General features: G+C 37.1%; 1 protein-coding gene across 7 annotated transcripts in view; it reads right to left on the minus strand.

Moving 5' to 3' along the window:
* Positions 1 to 25,009, minus strand: part of LOC106874382 (zinc finger protein 236) — a 201,930-nt gene that overhangs the window by 14,264 nt on the left and 162,657 nt on the right. For 5 of the 7 annotated variants that reach the window (XM_052966051.1, XM_052966046.1, XM_052966048.1 and 2 more), the window contains 4 exons: positions 23,422 to 23,927; positions 18,736 to 19,401; positions 11,603 to 14,190; positions 6,798 to 6,946 (listed from right to left, as the gene is read on the minus strand). In XM_052966051.1, coding sequence (XP_052822011.1) covers positions 6,798 to 6,946; positions 11,603 to 14,190; positions 18,736 to 19,401; positions 23,422 to 23,927 — 3,909 coding nt within the window. The remainder of the gene's footprint in view (positions 1 to 6,797; positions 6,947 to 11,602; positions 14,191 to 18,735; positions 19,402 to 23,421; positions 23,928 to 25,009) is intronic. The other 2 variants (XM_052966052.1, XM_052966050.1) reach the window with 1 other exon arrangement.

Genomic DNA, 25,009 nt, shown 5'->3' on the forward strand with positions numbered 1-25,009 from the left:
GACAGCAAAATTACCCCTGAATAGCCGATCCAGGATCACCCATTTACAGCTAAGTAGACTGGAGCAATGTGAAATGAAGTGTTTTGTTCAACACAATGCACTAACAGACTACAAACTGAAACCACAAAGCCATGCACCTACACTATGACTACATAGGTACCTAAAACAACTTGTGAAAGCATGATACATACTTGATTCTGAGTGATGACTACATAAATATAAGCAACTAATATAGACAAGATCATTTCAGAATCTGCACCAAGCAACTGTAGATCAGTGGTTCCTAAATGTTGTGTCGCAGTGCATTAGTGCACCACAAGAGGAATTGAGGTGTGCTGCAGATTTTCCAAAAAAATAATTTAAAGCTTTAGAAAAAATTCATAACAACGTTTGAGCTTCTTGTAAAGCATGTTATTCCGAATTTTGTTATAAAGTATAATTAATGAAATAAGGTGAGCAAAAGTTTTCTCACATTTTTTTTTCTTAAAAATTTTTTCACTTCAAAATATTTTCGTAATCTTCCCTAAGTTTTACCAGTCATTTTTGGTTTGATCTTCAGTCTACTACAAAATCTATAAGATTGAAAACCCACTGTGGTAAAGAATAATACCTACTATGGTAGAAATTATTCTTTACAGTGATTTTTCATTTTTATAAAAATTCACACCAAGTGAACAACTGATAGCTGCAACAGTACATCTTATATTTTTTCTCTCTAGCCCATAGAACAATAACTGCAGCTGACAGTAGCTTTAAATGGTAACTAACATTGCAATTCCTTTTCACTTATTTATTTATTTATTTTTTTCAAAGATCATTAATAGCTTATAATTCCTTCAGGACAAGATATCCAATATATTAAATACAGATTCTCCAACTCCCCACATAATATCATGTCTCAAAGGAGGACAACTCTTCACTGATATTTACAATCTTCCACTATGTATATCTGATTTAACTGCTGGCTGTTTATATTAGTGACCCAGCACCATCACTATATTAATTATCATTTATGAGACAATTTTGAAAATACATCCTTCAGTGGGAAGTGATATAATAGTCACTGATACATATTAAGCTGGTGGTATTGTGTGAACTAAAGACTGAGTTCAAACCTGTTATTATCACAGACCAAATGTATTGTTACAAAGATATATTTATTTGATGTGAGAAAACCTTAACTATCCTTTCACACACTTAGTCTTTAATAATTTACAGTGATTTTTAGACTTGTTTGGCAGAATATGTAAAAAAAATATTCAGTTATAAGGAACAGTATATTGTCTGTTATCTCAATGTTATTGTTATACAACCTACCAAGTGTTTGCCTCCATGTTTAGGCCTAAGCTCTATTTATACCTCAACAAACCATTTTTCATATCAATAGTTGTATTTTGTATTTGAATCAAGTCTATTTCCTAGTTGGCCTTCTCTAAGCACACCTCATAAGATGGCAGCCAATCAAATTAAATGTTTGATCATGGTAAGATTAGGAAGTTAGACTACTGGTCACACTAACTGTCTCTTACAATCATTTTATAGCAAGCAACCTTAAGTGAAGCCAGATTTTTCTTTTTGCTTTACTTTGCTCCAACTAACTTAAAAGAAAAATAAGCCCCACTTCTAATTTGTGGTCAAGTGGTCACCAATTACAAAGTCAATTATGAAATCAGTTCCCGGAATGTTAAGCAAATGTAATAAATTGGTAAAAATCACAGCATGGAATTGTAAAAAGACATCAATGAAAACATTTATGCAAAACAAATTTTGAGAACAGGTCATTTTTACTCTCAAATGCTGATTCTGAAAGTTTAACCCTTTAGCATTTAAATTGGCCATATCCAGCCCAAATATTTTGTTTTAAGATCAAACTGATCAGATCCAGCCTTTCACACCAATCCGACATCTTTCAAAAATAAATAATGACATCATGGAAATCTTGAAGCTATGAGGTAAAGCATTATTAATTCAAAACAATGTGAATAAATAAGCATCACATTTAACAGAAAAATCTGAATGCTAAAGGGTTAAAGAAAATTTCTTCACCTTTAGTTGTTGTCCAATGCTAAGTCAGCTCTGATTGAGAACATCTTTGATCAAAAGTATTACAGCCACAACCCTCTATACCAGTGGTTCCCAACCTTTTCACTATCAAGGACCCCTTTTATCTAAATGAGTTTTCCCACGGACCCCAGAATATTGAAAGGTCTGTCAACTTAACAAGCTGATGGATCCCCCAGTACTACCTTTGCAGACCACAGGTTGGGAATCACTGCTCTATATCATTGTTTACCAGAGACTATTCTGTCTAAGGTGTCTTTCTTTTTTTTAACATTATAATGTTAATTTGAAGGCGACTTAGGTTTCAGTTGCAGTTGTGGGTAGGGAAGTTGTTTTTTTTTTTGCATTTATGGATAGCATCTAGCCTGTGTGTTAAACATTAAATAAAATGCTTATCAAGACTCTCTTCCCAGTCTAATACTGAGAGACATAATAGGAAAATGTGAGACTAAATATTATACAAAGTGTAAGGAGAGAAGGCCAGTCCTAACAGCAGAAGAGCTCAGAAACTGAGAAAATTGGACCAGAGTGAAAGAGATTACAGCGATGAAAATGAATGGCATGAATTGTGTAAAGAGAAATATCTCTTGGCTGAGACTGGTTGAATATTAGGAGCAATTCTGCTGCCTCTGATCCAATGTGGTTAAATCTAATTAAAAAAAAGAAACCAAAACTATTGTCAGATTGACACAACTGAAGAAGCAATTCCTGCAAGTGAAATAAATATCTTCACCAGAAGTATGATGAGGAGTTGATCTATGAATAATGATATTTCAGAGGTTTGTCGCAAAAAGTGAAGATATCTGTTGCAAAGCAAAAAATGAGATAGTAAAGAGATTGTAATGCACAGAAGGTACAAATACAACTGCTATATATCTCCCTGCTACACATACATAAATTAAAAATTAAGAATTGTGTTAGACAAGGCTATGTGCTACCTTCTATCCTATTTAACCTAAGAGAAACAGTATATGACAAGAATTGTCCTATGGAATGGAAATGGCTGTAATGAAAACACGATGGTATTTAGCATGAAACAATAATCACTAAAAATAAATATTACATTTTAGGGAAAGTTAATTGGACAGTAAGCAAAGATAATATACTTGGGATATATATATATTAAAAAAAACAAGAAATGTGAAGCAGAAATCAAAAGAAGAATTGAGAAAGCTAGAAAGTAAATTTCAAAAATGTCAAACAAACTAATTTCAAGAAAGATTAATACTGAAACTAGGAAATCATTATTAAATGTTATTTATAGTCCACTCCACGGACCTGAAACATGAATATAACAAAAGTTTTATGAAATACATTACACCTCTTTGAGCTGTGTGCAAACAACTTCTGAGAATATTGTAGGCAAGACACAACCAATGATGAAGTACTAAAAAACAAAAACTATGAAAATTTTAGCAGACACCATCAAAGAGAGAAAGGTAAAATATTTTGGACAATTAGAAAAAGTGGTTCACGAAGACAGTTAAAAAAAAAAAACAGAAAGAAAGGAGAAACAGAACCACAAATTATGTTGAATAACAAGAACTGGATAGAATTAAAATACATAAGAGACAAAGATGGCAATTCATGGAGTTCTACCGGCTGAAAGAGAATGATTCTCGATGATAAACTCACTCACACCTACAGAAAAAAATAATCTGTCAGACAATACAATGGTTGGACAAAACAATGGAAACGTCACTTTCCATTTAACTATTTTTTTCTATTGACAATATAACAAATTCAAAACAGTTCTGAATATGTATTCATATGCATTACACAAGCCTTGTACTTCATGATATAGCCTTCTCTTATTATTGCTTTGCTTTTTTTTTAATTTTTACAGTTATTTATATTTCAATGAGTAAAAATGCTGACCAATTTGATTTCCAAAAGACTATTTGTAGAGGCATGGTTGGAGCATCAGTTACTAAAACTGCTGAACTGTTTAATGTTTTGAGAGGTACAGTCTCCAAAATCATATTGGTATTCCAAAACCAAGGTAACCATAGTTTTGGTCAAAAGGCAAAGCTCTGAGAGATTGCAAAATAAGGAAATGTCAAAAAACTATCAAACTATAGAATCAAAAGTGGCATTAGAGCTAAGCTTTTTGTATCAACCAAAAACTGTTTGTTGCAAGCTCCATAAAGCTGGATACCATGGGAAAGCTGCAATTACTAAACAATTCCTGTTCTCCATCAGCATTGGTCAGTGGAAAAAATGGATCTTAGATTGTTATAAGTGGCGAAAGGCTCAATAGAATAATGTCATCATCTCTGATAAACTATCATTCACCCTTTTCAGTTCTACAAGACAAGTTTATGTTTAGAGACAACCCAAAGAACCCTTCTATTATTATTATTATTATTTTCCCCAGATATTTTTTTGCAGACATTCCCTACATTTATGGAGCATTTTGAAGTAGATGTAAGGAGTTGTTTCCTTGCACCATTGCCACTGAAAGAGCTAAAGCAGGTTTTACTTGAACAGTGGCTAAAAATATCCTAACTGTTCAGAACCTGTACAAGTCAAATTCTTTGACATATTAAAGCTGCAATTTATGTCAAAGGAAGACCACTCTGAAATAATAACACCTCCATTTAACAAGATGCTTCCATTATTTTGTCCAACACCTGTACAATTACAAAATACAGTGATACCAAGTCATTATGAAACGTAAATGCCAGACAATATCACAATAGTTATTTTCCATCAACTCATTATATGGCTCCACAATGACAATCTCTTTTCTAAGTAACATAAAAGACCCTCCCAACTAAATATTCTGGATTTTATCAGAAACAGGACGGTCTTTTCCCAAGATTTATATCAGACAAATATTGCACTCCAGATGAAAACAATGATCATAACAATGACAACAACAACAACAACAAGGCAGTAGGATATTATTAGACTTCTAGCTTGATTCATGTAGCTAATTAGTATCACACTATTAACTAATAATGCACACACTTTATAAATTTCTTTATAAACTAACACCTCTGATTACTATGTCAATTTTCTCATTATTCTTGCCTCTAGCTAACCAACTCTATTAAATGCATAATCTTGAGAGAGAGAGTGTGTGAGTGTGAAGGTAAACAGCTAAGAGGGTAGGGAGTAGGGTTCAATCATAAGTTTGTGGGTTTCATTTCTGGGCAAAGTTGCACATTATGCCCTTGAGCAAGGTACTTCATTTCACATGGCTCTAGTTTATTCAGCTAAAATGAGTACTAACCTAGTGGTGCTAGTACAACCCTCTCTTCCAACAACCGTCAAATCTTAGGCTATATAGTTTGCTTGTCTGCACCTAAAATAATTAACAAAAGCATGGCATATACTACCACATATACATACTAAATTGCAAGCAACAGCTATGGTTTATATTGTCATCACCATTATTATCCATCCAATTTTCTATGCTCACATGGGTCAGGTGCAATTTTTGTTGAGCCAAATTTTCTATGGCCAGATGCCCTTCCTGTCCCCAGGCCTCAGCTTTTTCCAAGTAAGGCAATATTTCCTTATGACCAGATATGTCTCACAGAAGATTGTGAACAAAGGATGCTGCTTGCATGACAAAGAGAGATTCATTTACAACTATCACCCAATGCCAAGGCAAGGAGACAATAACACACATATCACATGATGGACAACTTCTCAATTATAACACCAGAGGTGGACAAGAACAGCTTTACCTCAATCCTACTTGACCATTTCCATTGTGGCTATTACCAGAACATACAGAAAGATAATTAACCAACAAAGAAGTTTCTATATGGACCTGCTGGAATTGGCAGCCAAATATCTTCCTCATACTCCACTATACTGTTTTGGAGAAGCAAAGATGTATTAGACAATGCAACACTATAGACAATGATGGGCATAGCTGAAATGTTTTTTGATTACAGTCTACTTGATCAGGGCTGATCTGAGACAAAACAACACCAATAAGAAGGATAGCGGAGAAATAACCTAAATTGCAAACAATGCACTTCATATTATGAACTGTTTGCGGTCAGAGTGTGCAGTGTAGTCTACCTCACTTAGGATAAGGTATTGGAACTGTGGATCACAACTATTTTATCAGCTACCTACATGCATTAGATCTGACTGAGCAGAGCTGAGTGGGGAAACACAGCATTAACAACCATACCACATGATATTGGATTTCACACATAACCATTTATGTGTGAGTGAAAGTGAAAGAAAAGAGAAGAGTGAGGGTGACAGTGAGAAGAAATGGTAGGCCAAGAGAGTAGTAAAGATCAAATTTTCTTTTGTGAAGGGAACCTTCAAAGTATTAATCTTATTTTGGAGAACTAAAATGTACCTATAAACAGTACTATACAAGGCAAACACTAAACCCAAGCAAGGGAACAGAATATTGTACAAAGAATATTTATACTGACTTAATGTTTGCATGAATGTCTAAGGCGTGTGTGTGATGCATGTGTATATACGTATACTTGCATGTACATACTTGCTCCATTAGGAAGCAAGATTTGAAAGGATTTTAGGAGTGCTCCATTTCCTTTCATGGATTCATGGACCTTCTTCCGCTTCTCAAGTCAAACACCAAACCAAATATATTAAATGGATCTTGATGTAAGAAATATATCTGAGAAATTTCATGGCAAGAGCTGGAAGACTCTCTTTGGAGGATTAAGGACGTTGGGCTTGTAACCGTATTTAAACAAAATGGAATAATAATAATAATAAAAAGTTCAGCTTACCTTCGTGGAAATCCATGTGTCGGTTGATATCGGAGTAGGAAAGGAAATCTTTGCCACAAAAGATGCACCTGTACACAGCTCGTCCATCGGGCAGTAGAGTGGGCTTGCAAACCTTTTCTCTGTCAACAGGAGAATTCACAACATGTAACCTGGAAAAGGTATCAAGATATTAGGCCAGAAAAACATTCTACTTCTGGCCTGCAAGAACTGAACAACTTGATACCTAGATTATGGTGAGCACATGAGAAGAACAGGCAAGCAAGCAAGCAAGCAAGCAAGCAGTTAGAAAGTTAGAAGCAAAGCTTTGTCAAGAGACCATTTGAAGCACACCAAACTTGAATAACATAGTGAACAAAACAATATTTTACAAGCACTACAAGCATAAGTTAATAAGATGTTTTCATGCCCTATTCATTTGTGAGAGAGAGAGAGAGAGAGAGAGAGAGAGATGGAGCAAGCATGTATTTGTGTATATGCATATTTACGAGCATGTATGTGTGTATGTATGTTATCTCCTTATTTTCATATCACATACTAGGCTGGCACTATAATGATGTAATGAGCTGCTGCTCTCTATCTCAGAGGGCAGCAGAGGCAGGGAACACTTGGTGTTGATGAGGAAAAAGGGAACTATTTCATTTCCGGTAGCTTTTGGAACTTAAAGCTCACTCTGCTTATTTGGAGTAGCAAACAGGTGGGATTTTTAATTTTGTATTTATTTTTTTTTGTGAGCACCAGACAGGCTCTAGAGCAGGAAAACAATATTTTGTTATTTTCCTAGAATACAACAGAAAGTAAGGTTTCTTTTTCAGTGGCAAGGGAAATGTAGTTGCATGGCTGAAGAAAGTGAAACTGGTAACAAAACTACAATGAGTGCAAGATGCCACAAGCTTTATACCACTTTATCTAGAAAGGGATGCACTGGTTTTGTGCCTAGAGATGAGTAATGAAGCCTAGACACAGGGAAAATAAAAACCAAAACCAAGAAAGGTTAAACAGCTGGTGGGAGGGGATGAACTGGTGGGATTTATTGAGGATGGGTTGAAAAGAGTGGTTAAACTAGGGTTCATGACTATCTTTTCTGATCATATTTCAGTAAGGCTGCAGTTGTTGAGTCCATGATTGTGGGAAGTTTAATGATTTAATGACCAAGGTTAGGAAAGGACATAATGAAGCAGCAAGCTTTGAGAAGTGAGGGGTCGAGTGGTGTAAGAAGGCATGTGTGAATGTTCAAGGGTCAGTACTTTTAGATGCTGACGATCAGGTATTATAAAGAACCCAAGTCTAAATTGTTCAGCTATGGATGTGAGCAGGCAGGTCATATAGCAAGCTGTTATAATCAGAGAAATAATTGAAGGCATGAGGAGCAATAGTGTCAGTAGTTATTTTATCAACTGAGTAGATACACTCCTATAATCACTATCTGTATCTGTTGTGAAGAGTTCTAGTGTGCATGAAGAGCAGGAGCCTTCATTGATACAGGTTACGCAACCACAATAGTGACTCTGAGGCTGGTGGGTGGCTAAAGGGGAAGGAGTAGTGTAGTGGCAGTCAATGGAAGAGAGTTAAATGTAGATATACATGTAGAGTTGGCAGTATGTAGAACATGACTGAAAGAACAGGTTTTTGTAATTCACTACACTGTTGATAAAGGTGCATGGCTCAGTGATTAGAGCATCGGACTCACAATCATGAGGTAGTGAGTTCAATTCTCAGATCAACCCTTTATTTTACACTGCTCCAGTTCACTCAGCTGTAGATATGAGTTGCAACATCACTAGTGCCGAGTTGTATCAACCTTTGCCTTTCCCTTGGATAACATCAGTGAAGAGGAGAAGCTGGTATTCTTGATTTCAAGATCATATAATTAAGATATGGCACTAATTTATTTACAATGCATACATAGAAATAAAGGAAAACAAAAGAAAGGTAGTAGGATAGAAGGTAAAATAAAAATTTAAAGCCAAGATTACTATACTGATCAAAATATATTAGAAGAGACAGACATTATTGCAAGACACTGCAGAGACATAATATAATGTTAATTCAATCAAATAAGTTGAAATGTTAAATGAAACAAATAACAAAAAGTAGCAGCACAGCAGCAAAGGAATTCATAAACAAAGATAATATAGTTATTGCTGCAATTATTTTTCCAACAGTTTCCTCATGGAAAACTTTCACAAATATACACAACCTCAAACAAATGAATGCTCATAAATATGCATATACATAAATACACGCTTGCTCAATCTCTCTCTCTCTCTCTCTCACACACAAATGAATACTCACACTCACATACACACACACACATGCACAAATGACTGCTTAACATGAGGAAATAAATGCTAACACACATACATGCAAGGATAAGTGACTTACATTCCAAAAACAAAACACACGGAAATAACAGGATTTCAATATAAAACCATAAAAAAACAAAGACAACTTCTTATGCCCTACTAAATCTGTGAACTACACAATAATCAAAATATGATATATTTCCAGAATAAGGATACTGCATACATAAGGATACAATATCTTCTACTATAATGGTTGTCAACTTTATTCTATTATCTCTTAATTACGAGTGAAGGTAGTACCCAAGACCTATTACAGGGTCTCTGAGAGAACAGGTATCCTCAAACTGGATACCTGATGCAAATGCTTGCAGCAGAGTGAATTCTGCTAAAGGTACCAATATCCTAATGATGGTGACAGGTTAAGTCTACCAACCAAATATGCTTGACTGGTTCTTATTTTATTGACTCTGAAAGGATGGAAGGTAAAGTCAACCTCAAACAGCATTTGAACTCAGAATGTAAAGACAAAAAAGAAATGTCACCTTGTCCGGTGTGCTGACAATTTTGCCAGCTCACCAATTTACTGCTGCTGCTCCTGATAATAATAATAATAATTCAAGGCCTGGAATTTGGAGGAAGGGGGCTAGTCGATTACATCGTACCCCAGTGCTCCACAGGAATTTTGCCCCTGGACTGGCTCATGTGTGGGCGACACATGAAATCTTCCAAGCGGGATCGTTGCCGGTGCCCCTGGGTCTTGTGCTGGTGACACATGAAATCTTCCGAGCGGGATCGTTGCCGGTGACCCTGGATCGGCTCATGTGCGGGCGACACATGAAATCTTCCGAGCGGGATCGTTGCCGGTGCCCCTGGATTGGCTCATGTGCGGGCGACACATGAAATCTTCCGAGCGAGATCGTTGCCGGTGCCCCTGAATTGGCTCTTGTGTGGGGTTGTTGTAGGATTTTCAAGCGAGATCGTTGCCGGTGCCCCCTGGACTGGCTCTTGTGCGGGTGACACATGAGGTTTCTCGAGCGAGATGAGTGTGGCCGTTGCCAGTACCGCCTGACTGGCCTTCGTGCGGGTGACACGTAAAAGCACCCACTACACTCTCTGAGTGGTTGGCGTTAGGAAGGGCATCCAGCTGTAGAAACTCTGCCAAATCAGATTGGGGCCTGGTGTAGCCATCTGGTTTCACCAGTCCTCAGTCAAATCGTCCAACCCATGCTAGCATGGAAAGCGGACGTTAAACGACGGCAACGACGCCAAAAGGATGAAAAGTTAAGTCAACCTTGGTAGAATTTGAACTCAGAACATAAAGACAGACGAAATGCTGCTAAGTATATTGCCCAGCATGCTAATGATTCTGCCAGCACACCACCTTCCTGTTAATAATAATAATGATAATAAAAAAAACAGTAGTAGTAGTAGAAGCAGCAGTTACCATAATCACAAGGCCAGGGCAAGTCAATTAAATCAATTCCTGTACTTGACTAACCAATCCAGGAAAGGTTACAGGCATAATAATAGTAATAATTTTATTTATTTCCATAACAGAGATAACCAAAAAGAAGGAGATGTGAAGAAAATTGAAACACTTCCTAAAAAGAGTTTACTACTAATTGATATCTCTTTACATTTTATGTTTTTACTTTAGTTTTACAGGCGTTGTCTCCCCTGATTTCAGTTCAGATTTTATCTATTTATTTATCTTCAATGCAAATAGAATATTAACTCCAGTAGTTGTTCAGCCCTAGTACAACTGTGGCCATCTGAGGCTCGTTTTTTATTTTTTTTTTATTTTTAGGGACTACAATATTTCAGCTGTCTTTTTTTATTCCTTTTAAGACAAACAAGGTCAGAGTTGGCTCTTACTACAAACAGATCAAGCAACTGCATAAAGTTTCTCTTGTAGGCTCTTATCAATCTCAGTGAAAACATTAGCTGCTACAACAGTGAAAATATTTACACACACAGGGGTGACACATGGTAGTATAGATAAGAGGCTTGCTAAGCAACCATGAGGTTTCAAGTTCAATTCCACTGGGTAGCATCTTAGGTAAGTGTCTTTTACTATAGTCTCAGACTGACCAATACCTTTTAATTAAAATTTGTTAGATACTAACTATATGGAAACCCAACATATGTGTGTGTTTTGTCTCTGCATGTTTTGCGCTGACAATGAGCAGCAATAAGGTGCATGTCCTACAGCTTTGCAGTTTCAACATGCAAAGACTAGTGGAGTAAAGTATTTTTACTTGAAAACAAGCAAGAGTTGGTGTCAGGAGAGGCATTTGGCCACTGAACATACTAACTCAAGAAATCTTGTCAAACCATACCAGCATGGGAAAAGCAGGTATAAAAACGACGAAGATGAGGATTTAAAAACATAAACAACACAACAGAATTCTGACAAGTCAACTACATTTGAACAAAACAGAATATTCCTCAAGATGGATTCTCTCACAAAACGAACAATATAAAAAAAGATACGTAGCTCACCTGGAGTGTGTTCTGGAAAGTGAAGTTAATTTGCGTCCATCAGCTAAAACAGAATTCCGAATACTATCTGGTGAGAGTGGAGCATGCCACTGGACACGTGGAAGTCCAACCAGGCTTTCCTCAGGGGATGGACATTGGGATGTTCCTGTAAGGGAAGTGGATGTTGCCAGAGATAATGGATCACTGGCAGTAGAAAGACCGAGTGGAATATTGACAATAGGTGAACCAGTGAGGGCCTGCGACACGGCTGGATTTAATAACTGAGTGGCAGCCAAGAAAGAGGCAGCTGCCTGAGCAGGTAATGATGGTGTTCCCAAAACCATAGAGTTACACGTTATTGGTCCCAATGAGGGCATACCCGACAACATACTGCTCTGAGTACTGAACAGGCTTTGCCCCATACAAGATGGTGCCATTACCATTTCTGGGTCACTGTCACCCACTATCTGTTGCAATGCAATTGTATGAGGAGAAGGTGTGAGAGGCAGTGGCGGAGCGAGAGAAGAAGGATTGGTGTGATGTGATTGTTGTTGAACAGCAGCAGTGTTATGTGGTAATGGCGGTGGCGGTGGCGGAGGGGGAAGTGGTGGTGGCGGGGGTAATGGTGGTGGAATTCCTTGCCTGGAGGACTGGCAGTTCTGTACTTTGTATGTCAAAGATGCTTTCCGCCTGGATTTAAGCAAGAAACTGTCTTTTTTATTTTGAGGTAAGAGACACCGTTTGGGTGCAGCTATGATTTCCCGGCCACCAACAGCATTGACACTGTCGTCACCATTATCTGAGGTATTTTCTGACCAGTTACCTTCAGAGAGTCCATTAGTGTGGTGTGGGTCAGACACCATATCTTCTATCTCGGCTGGAGGTTCGGACGGCAATACAACGGTCACATCCTCTTTAATCCCTTCCTTCTTCAAGATCTCCTTAGCATTTAACTTCTCCTTCTCCTGCTCTTCCTCTTCCTGTCTCAGCTGCTGAGATTCTTTGTCGCTATTTGAGTATTGAGTACTGCAGATGGCAGTGTCATTGGTAGCATATTTCAGATCTGAGTTGCCATGGCTAAGCATGGGATGTTGGTTTTCGCCAACACCAAGCTCTTGGGAAGCTGAGGACATGTCAACACCAATGCCATCAGCATCGGTCTGTTCTTGAAGTCGATTCAAGTAACCAAGTCTAATGGAAGACTTCAAGCTAGCAAGGATTGCACGTTTCCTCACTTTCCTAACATAGTCCAATGGGTAGCTATCACTATGGAAACGCATAATGTGCTGACGTAAGTTACGGTATTCGCTGAAACCTTTGCCACATTCTTTGCAATAGCATGGCTTGTAGCCAGTGTGAATTCTCTCATGACGTTGTAAGGAGAAAAACCTTGTAAATGATTTTCTGCAATATAAACAAACATAACAGCCATTAATCTTTTGATATGAACAACTAAAATCTCTAGAAGGTAACCCTGCCGATGATAGGTTAACATTAGTTTGGTAAAGGTTATTAGAAGAGGAGTCGACCAATGGGGGCTCCTTGGAAGAGTCTCTTTCGAGAACTGGCTCCTTAAATTCAGTATTAAGTGACAATGTTTCATTTGTTTCTTCTGTAGGCAAAGGAGCAGTTTGGCTAATGGGGTTGGGGTTGTGAAAAGGTTCTCCCTGGTCAACCTGAACAGTGTTTCTTGAGGAGGGTAGTCGATGTCTTCGGGAATGGCGAAGCAGCTGAGCTTTGAAGCGAAAGTTGTTGCCACAGATCCCACACTGATAGGTGACCAGATGCCGTTCGTAGTGCAAAGACATGTGGCACTGGAGTTTACTAAGAAAATTGAACAATTTGCCACAGAGGTAGCACTTATATAGAGATGTCTTCAGGCCATTTTCTAAGTTTACACCATCGATTCTTGTGGCAATAATAGTCTCATTTTTAATACTAATTCGATTTTTCCGGAACGGAGATTCTGTGGAAATTACAAGATCCTCCGACTTTTTATTTGAAAGAGAAGCAGCTGGTTTGCTACCCTCCCGTACAGGAAATACAGGGGTGGCTGATGATGATGTAGTACTGGGTACAAAATAAGCTGGTGGGGATTGCTGGTGAGGGAGTGGAGGATGAGAAGAATGAGAAGATTCAAAATTTGATAGCTTTGCTTCAGCCATAGCCTCATTGATTTTCTGGTCATTTAAACCAAGGCTCTTAGCAAGCTCCAACTCTGCTTTAAAAGTGGTGGAGGGCTTCACAGCTGTTATGTCATCTGTTTGGACAAAGCTGTTATTGTTGCTGCTTCCACTCGGATTTTGTGTTGGTGTGAGAACTTCTGAAGTTTTGCCTTCACTTAGTAAATCTTTATCTTCCTGCATTTCACCATTGTCAAGATCTGTTATGTGAACAGGGCTGTGTTGCATTGTTAAATCTACATCTTGTTGCATGAGAGTCTCTTTCTCCTGAGTTTTATCATGTAGATGAAAGGTTTTTATTTGAGCCCGAGTTTTCAGGCGGAGGTAACGCTCTTCCAGACCTTGGCTCAGCTCTACGTTGACGCCATGTGCCACTTTCTTATGATACAGCATGCTTCCTTTTGCTTTGAAAGCTTTATTGCAGACCTGAAAAAAAAAAGTTAAGAAACAATTGTTTACAACAAATTCAATACCACTATTAGTATCATAATTCTTTCAAAGATTCTATATATGTTGGTGTATAAGATGTACTTTCTTTTTACTCTTATATATAACTAAAAACTGCCATGTATCTAATGTGGTGACGTTATGGATGGGAGATACTGAGTATATGAACATATGATGAAATCTTAAATTTGTTTTTTCCTACAAAAAAAGCAAGTGTTTGTCCCATGCAAGAGTGCATCTTATACACCAGCAAAAACAGTAGCTTTACACTTAATGATTTTTTTAAATATAGTTACAAAGCCTGAAATTTATGGTGAATGGGGTGAGCCATGTACATCAACTCCTGTATTTATTTGGTACTTTATCAACCCAGGAGGGATGGAAGACTAAGTTTTCCTTGGTAGAATATGAACATAAAGACTTGGAACAAATACCACAATGGATCCAATACTCTAATAGTTCCATCAATACACTGCCCTCAAGAGCAGATAATAATAGTATACATTTATAGAGGTAAAAACAGTTATAAAAATAAGAAAAATGAGTTAAAGGTCAATACATGATGAACATTTCATATATTTACTCAGGATTTGAGGCAAGGCACTGGTATGGATGTGAAAGCTGCAGGTATGGTAGTGTATAAGAAGTTCACTTTGCAATGTTGTTGTTTCAGGTTCAATCCCACAGTATGGCACATTGGGCAAGTTATGGCCTTAGGCCAACTACTGCATTAATATGAGTGCAATTTGAAATATGGAAAATGTATGAGGAATTACTGGAAGTAATGCAAATACGAGCATAATTTTTTTTTATATACATTAACTGATATAAGTTGTTCAAATTGCAAACAGAGTAACTCCACTATGTTAACACGTCTTCCTATTCTTCATTGCAGGCAAATGATGGGTTCCAAGTAGAAATAATATACCATTAGTGAGTTCTTTATGAAGGAGGAGGGTATAGGCGGTTCAACATCCACAGAAAGCTACAGATTGTTTATAGAGAAAACACCACTGATAAAAGAATGTGCACAGGTGGATGAAGTTTAAAAAAGGGGAAACCAGCACTGAAGACAAACCATCCAGTAGGAGATCATGAATTGCAACCACTGACACAAATCACCAGCAAGTGAATGAATTGACTCACATGGACAGACAAGTTACAATGTGAAGCTTGCAGCACAACTGGACTGTGATCACAATGCAGTACAGAGGATGGTGGAAGACTTTGGAAAGTGGGTGCAAAGAGGGTACCATGGCGGGTGACACTCAATTTGAAGGAGAAAAAACGTGGAAGTCTGTTCTTATCTGCTGGAAGTGTTTGAAGCCAATGAAGCCCCACTCCTTTTTTTTTTCTTTTTTTCAATTCTGGTCACAGACTGAAACATGGGTGTATCTTTCTAATCAGGAAACAAAGGCTCATTCCTGAGGAACCACCAAAGCCAAATAAGTTCCAGAGCCAGTGATTGGTACAGAAAATCACGGTGACTGTTGTTTGAGGTGACAAAAGCATCATTCTCTTTGATTTTCTGGAACATGGTTGTACCATGAACAGTTAATGATACGCTGAGACACTCAAAAGGTTAGAGAAGCCATTAAGAGGAAGAGACTGAACAAGAATCCGAAAGCAGTTCACATTCCCTGTGACACTGTACAACGACACAGACCTTTAAAAACAAATCTCTCAACAATTTGAACAACCTATGTCAGTTAATAAAAAGTTATGACCATTTTTTCATTAATCTCAGTTTAACCTTCATATCACACTATGTATATGAATGTTGAGGACTCACCTGTCATAAATATCAGATGAGAGTTCCACAACTTGCTCAGATGATTTGTTTATAGTGATCAAATGTTTCTAATCTACATTAGCTCACTCTATTTCCATAAAATCGACATTGCCTGTACAGGCGCACAGTGTGCCACACCACGCATCAGTTGTCGAAGTGACCACAGAGCAATGTGAAATGAAGTGTTTTGCTCAAGGATATGATGCACTGTCCAACTCAGGAATTGAAACCACGATCTCATGACTAAGTGCAACACCCTAATCACTAGGCCACATGCCCTTACTCATGCATATGTGCATGTATGCACACCCACACGCACATATATACACACTCACTGTCATGCATGTATGTACATGCATTCTTTTATTGTCTTGCCAGCACAATCTTGTGGGAAGGCATTGCAATGCAATGACTATCTTAATGCTGTATATGTTAAGATTTAAGGATTCAGTTACAACTATTTCCCTTCTAAGTTGTCACTGCTCTCTCTCTCTCTCTCTCTCTCTGTGCATCCATTATGTTTATTCACGGGTAATGCAAATTTCTAAGTTCAGAAGTGATGATGGTAGTGACAGGGGTTGCATTATATTTGATATGGCATTGTTTTCAAGTAAACACAGTTCTTTTAAACCATGGACTTCAAACACTTTCACATACAGTATATTTATATTACCATTTCATGTCAGTGCAGTCAACTTTCCTACACACATCATAGAATGGGGGAACATACATAGTCATTTGATGTACTAGAAATAACAGACAAATATCTCTCAAATCACTCTACAATCCCAGAAAAAATTTTTAAAAAATTTAGAGGAACATGTTGAGTTATGTAATGTGATAAACTGGTAGAAAAGACAGGATGGCTATGACTGGAAGGAGTTTGACTGAAGGTCTGTTCAACTAAGAATGACCTGGGGTCCAAACAACGAAAATAAAAGCAATCAATCAAGCCAATGGGAGAGCTCTTTTTCTGATCATCTGACATACTAAAAATATTTATTTATAAAATTTAAAAAAAAAAAAAAAAAAAAAAAAAAAAAAAAAAAAAAATCGCTCAAATCTGACCCTGCTATCTTAAAAAAAAAAGGATACATTACACAATATCCTCCAGTCAGGCGGTACTGGCAACAGCCATGCTCAAAATGGTGTATTTTATGTGCCACCCGCACAAGAGCCAGTTGCCAGTGCAGGTGGTACATAAAATACACCACTTTGAGCGTGGCCGTTGCCAGTACCACCTGACTGGCCTTCGTGCCGGTGGCACATAAAAACACCCACTACACTCTTGGAGTGGTTGGCGTTAGGAAGGGCATCCAGCTGTAGAAACTCTGCCAAATCAGATTGGAGCCTGGTGTAGCCATCCGGTTTCACCAGTCCTCAGTCAAATTGTCCAACCCATGCTAGCATGTAAAGCGGACGTTAAACGATGATGATGATGATGATGATATACCATATATATGCAAAAAGATGGTCACAGCTGGAATACCTTTTATCATTTGTGTTCCTACTGAAGTCTAACATGGGACAAAAGAACAACAACCAATGTCATTAATGCCTAGTTACTTTCTGTCTAATTGTAAAGTTCCATGTAAAATTCTACAGCAGTTTCAATGGATCATAAACTAATTTACTCAAACTATAACAATTATTCTCATTAGCCTCCCTAATCAGCCATCAACATACATCCTTTATATATGTGAGTGTTTCATGTCCAGTTTTCTATGCTTGCAACAGTTGGATGGAGTTTACTGAAGAAGTTTTTTTTATGGCAGGATACCCTTCCTGTCACCAACTTGTTTCCAAGCAAGGTAATATTGCTCTATGTCCAGACATACTTTCGCAGAAAATTGGGTATGAATCTCATTCACACCAAATACACAGATTCACATACAACTCTCACGTGATGGGCTTCTTTCACTTTCTGAGTACCAAATCCACTCCCAAGGTTTTAGTCAACCTGGGACTCTTGCAGAAGGCACTTGCCTAAGGTACCATGCAGTGAAACTGAACCCAAAACCATGTGGCTGGGAAACAAACTGCAAAGCTCCAGTCAAATTGGACTTTACAATAAATGTAACTTTACATTCAGCATTGAATCACCTAATCAGTTAAATATTCCAGTGCTATTATTAAACTATCTTTAAATTAATCTCAGCGCATATACACTCATGTAAAATACACACACGTACATGCAAAAGCACATGAAAAAGAATGAGTGGGACCCGTTATTGGCAAGAAATATAACAGTTCCTGGAAATTTTTCTACCCCCACAGCATTCTAACCACACCCATTATGCTATCATTAGCTGTTTCCAGGTCTAATTATATCACATACATAGCAACATTTATCTAATATTTCAAGCAAGTTCTCCATTGCAGTTCATGATTTTTCAGTTTACTTTGCAGTGTTAGCTACATAAATGTATCCAGTTAACTTCTCAGTCTGCTGAAAAATCCCCATTCTTACTGAATCCTTTTCTACTTAATTTAATGCAAACTGCACAAACACATTTTTTCTCGTTAACAACTCCATTTGGATATTGATTTTGTTCATGCCCTTTTCCTAAATGTATCAGCAATGTAAAGGAAAACAGTTACAAATAAGATTTAAATGATGTTTAGATGTCAAGTGTTGTGAAGAAGGAGAGAGAAAGAGAAGAGGGAAAAAGAGGAAGTGAGGGAAAGAGCAAGAGAGGAAGGGAGAGAAAAGATTAAAGAACTGAACACACCTCACACTGAAATGGCTTTTCTCCAGAATGAACCATCAAATGTCTTTTCAAGTCACTAGGTTTGGGAAACACCTTGCCACATTGGCGACATGAGCGTCGGGACAGTATTGATTTACGGCGCCCTGGCCCTCTCGGTCTTCCACGTGTGGCATGTTCCGTTGGTAAGGATGTTTTCCACATCACAGAGTTCATATTACTCTCTGTATTTGCATCATTACCATCTTCTTTTACTGGACATGAATAATTGATAATTGCCTGTGACACATGGGGGGGTCTACCCCGAGGTCGTGTACCTAGAGCTGACCGCCGGTTTGCAAGTCTTGATTTGGTATGTTTACTTGATACTCCGGCAGAAGCAGCACTGGCTTCTGCATCGGGGACGGCAGATAAATAAGCATTGTTAGATTTTTTCCTTAACGTCAAGCGGCTTGTCTTTGAACTGGAACCTTGTTTACAAGACTTCAATAGACTTGATGTTAACGAACTCGACTTGTTTTCCAGCTGGTTGTCCAGACCAGTTTTAGCTCGAAGCCGTCGCGTTTTCCACTCTTTAACAAACCCCGAAGACTTTTTGGCACCAGGATTAAAACCTTCGGAAACGCTGTGATGTTTGATGTATTGGTGATATTGTAAGCTGCGTTTGGCCTTGAAAGATTTCTTACATACCTGCAAAAGCAAATTTCACATCGACATTAGACCATTTTTCTTATTCTTTCAGATAAACTGAAGCATATCAACTAAAATTACCAATTAGTATCAAAACATTCAAATTTAAAACTCTTGCTACTACTTTATAAACATTATGGAATGCTAGTTTTAATATTTCCATATTTCTTCACTGGATATAACTATCTAATTTCTTACAGGGGAAAAAAAAAAAAAAAGAAACACTATACACAGCATGTCTTCTCTGTAGGCAATGAAATGAGCCTCTCACATACGAAGGGTCTCTATGGTAATTATAAAAAATAGTTATAAATTAAGGTATATTTTGCTATTCCTTTGCTTCCTACTTTTAAATATGCTTTTCCAAGTAAAAATTTTTTAAATGTGTATTCAGGAGGCTAGCAGCTTTTGGAAGAGTTATTGCACCAGAATATTATCTAGCTGAAGGTTCTAATGGTTTGCTGTTATCAGATTGTTAGCTTCACTATATGAAATTTGGAACAGTGAATTAGAAAACTGTAACTCTGTTACATTCATGGATTCAATTCATCACTGTGCAGGTTAAACACAGAAGTTGAGATTAACAGTCTTCTAAACACTTATTATTCAATGAATGTCTCTCAGAAACACAAACTCATTAATTATAACACTCCATATTTAGCTTGGTAGTCAGGTCGACAATATGCTCTGATAGAGAAACGTTCCTGATATTATAACATATCTTTCCAATGGTTAATCTTTGATAATAATAATCATATATAAAAAACAAAAACAAAAAAAAAAAACACACCTATTACTTTTATTGTTGTCTGCAACACATTTACATAAATGCTTTTCATAAAATTGTAATCCTAATCAGATGTAAATAACTATTTGCATTTCATTATTGGCCACAAAAAATGAAAAAAAGAACAACAAAAAATGACCATGTCACTTGTATAAATGAATTACAGAGATGAAAGACAAAGTGTTAATACTGGTAGGATATGTACTTAGAACAATGAAGTATCAAAGCTTACCTGATATTAAATAAACTACTAGAGAAGCTCCATGAATGTCTGTCATTACACTTTAAATATGCACTTGTTTCATAGCTTTTTGTTTTGTTTTGAGGGAAAATGCTTGATATAAAGACAGTAGTTGTCCAAACATCCTTATAATCACCCTTTGTACTAACTTTAATATGGTTAGTACTAATTAGTAAGATTATAAACTGAATAACTGAATAGCAACGATAAATTCATTTGATCAATTACATTGAGGGATCCTCTTCTTTGCATCACTGTTGTCACAAGCAAGTGACTTTTATTGGGAAGAGCAAAGAAAATGAAAACTCGTTACCAGTTTATGCCTTGGAAAGGTTGCTAAAAAAAACATATCACTTAACACTCCAGATACACCCAGGCCAGTTCATCAGCCCAAGTGATACAAGCCAATAGGATTTTGAGGTCAATCCATTGGTCTGATGGAACAAATGTTGTGAATGGTTGGTTTTGAAATGTAATAGTTAATCAGAGATCGTCTTTCAGTAGATGTATCTCAATAGAAAAGAGAATTTTGGTCTTTTTGGCTACACAGACCAAGACACAGTGTCCCAAATGGGTTAAATTACAGACACACAAGCAATTTTCTGGAATCCTTAGTTCCAGACCTATGCCAGGTGTCAAATTAACTATTTTGTTAGATTAGAAGATGTTTCAAAATAGTAATTCTGAATAAATTCCTAGAAGGCTGCTACCACATCATTTATAACTTTTTCACTACTTAAGCTCTGTGACATGCCTTTGTTTACTCACTGGAAGCATGTTACAAAGTCGGAAACATTCTTCCAACCCTTCAGCTATAATAATATGAAGTATTTAAGACAAGATCTAATGCTATGCGCTAACCTCTTAACCATTGGGTCCCACTGGGCCTTGTCTTGAAACATTACTGTGAAAGATTTATATTTTCCTCTTCCATGCGGGAACAATGTATTCTCCACAGTAAACCTAAGTTATCTATTAACCTGCACTTGAGAGAGAGTTCCTAGGGGATTAGCACGTGGTGCTTGGTTTAGTTTTAAATATTTGTCTTTACAGTTAGGTGAGAGGAAGAGTGTTTCTGCCTTTATGATATGTTACTAATAAACAAATGTGTATCATGAAGGCTTGGTAGTAAAAATATTATAATGACTGCAGGAAATTTAAGTATCCTCATGTAATTACGATTAGATTAAAAGGGATGCTGGACATTCAGTAGCTAGAAAATCAGCTGATACCTTAATTTTCCTGACTTCACTGATAAAGAGTTAATAGAAATGGTATCCAACTACAAACAAAAATATTGATACAAAAATATGCAAATGTTTGAATTTACAACAAAAGTTCAGCCATAATAACAATGGAAATTCCAGCAACAAAAGGAATCTGTATTGAAGGTTGGTAATAATAGAGTGGTGTATGTAAGTAAAATAGAAATAATCTAAAATATTTGGGAATGATTACTGAAGAGGAACTTGCTTAATACTTTAGCATTTAAACTGGCTATATGCTGCCCAAATATTCTTCCTATTTTATATTCAAACTGGCCATATCCAGCCTCTCACACCTACCCAACATTTGTCATTCTAAACATAAACAGTCATATCATTGAAATCTGAAAGCTACAAGATAATACATGAGTAACTCAAAATAATGTGAATACATAAACATTACATTTGACAGAATAATCCGAATGCTAAAGGATTAATGACAACTAAAACCAACCCCAGTTTACTTGAAGGATTAAATTTGAGAAGATTAAAGGGGCAAAAATTTATCAAGTAAAAAATTTTGTTGGAAACAAGCACTTTGACAAATATGAAATGGAAAAAAAATTTTAAAACTCCATGTCGATAGGATCTGAATACAGGACAGTCTTTGACTGGACAAGAGATGACTTGAATAGTTAATTGATTCTCTGTACTAGTATAATGTCTACAGCAACTTGGTGAGGTTAGTGTTTAGCTTGAACTTGCACATAGATGAATGCTTGTGAGAGAAACAATAACAAGGCGTGAGTTTTACAGGGTTAAAGTTCTGAGTAATAAGTATTTAGTGAGAGTTTGTAGGGTGTAATGACATAGAGACGACTAATAGAGCAAAGGATAGTCAGGTACTTTGGATGGAAATGACATACAGCTTATTTGTTCAGAAGAACAGAGGTTACTGTAATAGAACAGGACAAAAGATGAAACAGTATGTCTGTAGGTTAGTGGCTGGAAAATGGTGAGAAAATCTTTGCCAATTAGGAGGATACCTTTCGAGATTTAGTCAATGATGATGATGATAGTGGTGGTGGTGATGGTGGTGATGGCAGTGGTGTGGTAGTAATAGCAGTAGTAGGAGATGTGGAATGTTGTACAACATAATCTCAGTAAAAAATTTTTAAAGCCAGATGAAGGCGTAGTCAAGTGATAAGAAGTTTGCTTTCTAACTACATGGTTCTGAGTTCAGTCTTACTGCATGGCACTTAGGCAAGAGTCTTCTGCTATAGCCCCTGGCCAGCCAAAACCTGTCTGTGTGTGTATATCCACCACCACCACCATCATTTGACAACTGGTGTCGGTTTGTTTACACCCCACAAAGCTTAAAGATTTGGCAAAAAGAGACTGATAGAATAAGTACCAGGCTTTAAAATAGATACTGGTGTCAATTTGTTTCATTAAACCCATTAAGACAGTGCCCCAGTATGGCCATTATCTAACAACTGAAACAAGTTAGAAAAGATAAATCACTCCAAAAAGATAGATGAAGAAATGAAATAGTTCAACAAAACTTAGAATCTAACAATCTATAAACCAATCTTAAACTTTACATGAAAAGTGAAAGGAGCTCAAATCAAATTAAAGAACAGCATGTAGTACAGCAATGAAGCTGTGAAATATCAGGACTAATAACATTTCTAATAAAATCTCATGAATATTAATAACCATTCTATTTTTTTAAGAAATTTAATGCTTCCTCATTGTAAATAGAGTTCAAAGAAAAGATAACTCACCTCACAAGCAAATGGCTTTTCTCCCGTGTGCTTGCGGACATGACGTGTTAAATCTGCTGGACTCTTCTTCACAATGCCACAGTATGGACAAGTGCGGTCCTGTGAAGACAGGCCGAAGCTTACATCCACCCCTAAGGACGATTCTGTTGATTTCTGGGCATTTAAGCGACAATTTCGTAAACTTCGTCGCAGTTGTCGTGCACCGCTTTCGGTACTTTTCGGATCACATGAAAGCAGTTTCGATTCTTGTTCACTAGTTTTCTTATCATATTTATCACGATTTTTCACATTCTTATCACAGTTTTTAGCAACAGTCTTGACAGCTTCATCAACTAGAGAGGAACCTTCTACTATTGTATCACTATCACTGGTGTCTGCTTTTCTGAGGGAATCATCCTCATCGTCAGTAGCAGTTGGCTCTTCAACTCTCTCATTCTGGGTGGAGTTGTCTTTAGACTTACGGCTGGTAGACTCTAAAGAACTTTGTTCTAGTGAAACACCTTCATCTGAAAACAGAGAGAATAAAAAGATGCTCAGAAATATAAAAAATATACTGGAACACTTTATAAATGACAACAATACTACTACTACTGATGATGATAATGATGATGATGATGATGATGATGATGATGATGATGATGATGATGATGATGATAATAATTCTTTCTATTATAGGCACAAGGCCTGGATTTTTGTGGGGAGGAGGACAATTGATCACATCGACCCCAGTACTTGACTGGTACTTAATTTATTGGCCTTGAAAGGATGAAAGGCAAAGTCGACCTTGGTGGAATTTGAACTTAGAATGTTGTGACAGATGAAATACCACTAAGCATTTCACCCGGCATGCTAACAATTCTGCTAGCTTACCGCCTTAATGATAATATTAATAATGACAAAGATAAAAGTTCCTGATTTAGACACAAGGCCAACAATTTTGAGGAGAGCGGGTTAGTCAATATCATTGACTCCAGTACTTGACTAGTACTCTATTTTATCAACCCCAATAAGATGAAAGCAAAGTTGATCTTGGCGAGATCAAAACTAAGAACAAATAAAGCATTTGATGATGATAATAAATGGTTTCAAATTTCAGCCCAAGGTTAGCAAGTTTGTGGGGAGGGGTGTGAGTAAATGGCATCAACCCCAGTGCTCAACTGCTATTTATTTTATTGACCCTGAAAGGTTGGATGGCTTGAAAAGAGCTGGCAAGGCCAGAGTCTGCACCAGGTTCTATAGTCTGTTTTGGCTTAGTTTCTACAGCTGGATGCCCTTCCTAACACCAACCACTTCACAGAGTGTACTGAGTAGTTTTTACATGGCATCATCACCAATGCTTTTTACATAGCACCAGCACCAATGCTTTTTACATGGCACCTTGGATACCAATTCTTTGAGGTGGATGAGTCTTCTTGAGTACAGCAATGCACCACAATCCTGTCTTTTATCATTTCCTTTGCAAGGCGCAATATTTTTGAAATGACAAAGGACTGAGAAAAAATACTGGGGAACTCTTGAAATACATTCCATGTCTCAGGAGACCCCTAGATAAAAATTAATATGTACCTTCATTAATCTTTCATAAAGT

Source organism: Octopus bimaculoides, chromosome 3 (genome assembly GCF_001194135.2).
Source record: "Octopus bimaculoides isolate UCB-OBI-ISO-001 chromosome 3, ASM119413v2, whole genome shotgun sequence".
Classification (NCBI taxonomy): domain Eukaryota; kingdom Metazoa; phylum Mollusca; class Cephalopoda; order Octopoda; family Octopodidae; genus Octopus; species Octopus bimaculoides.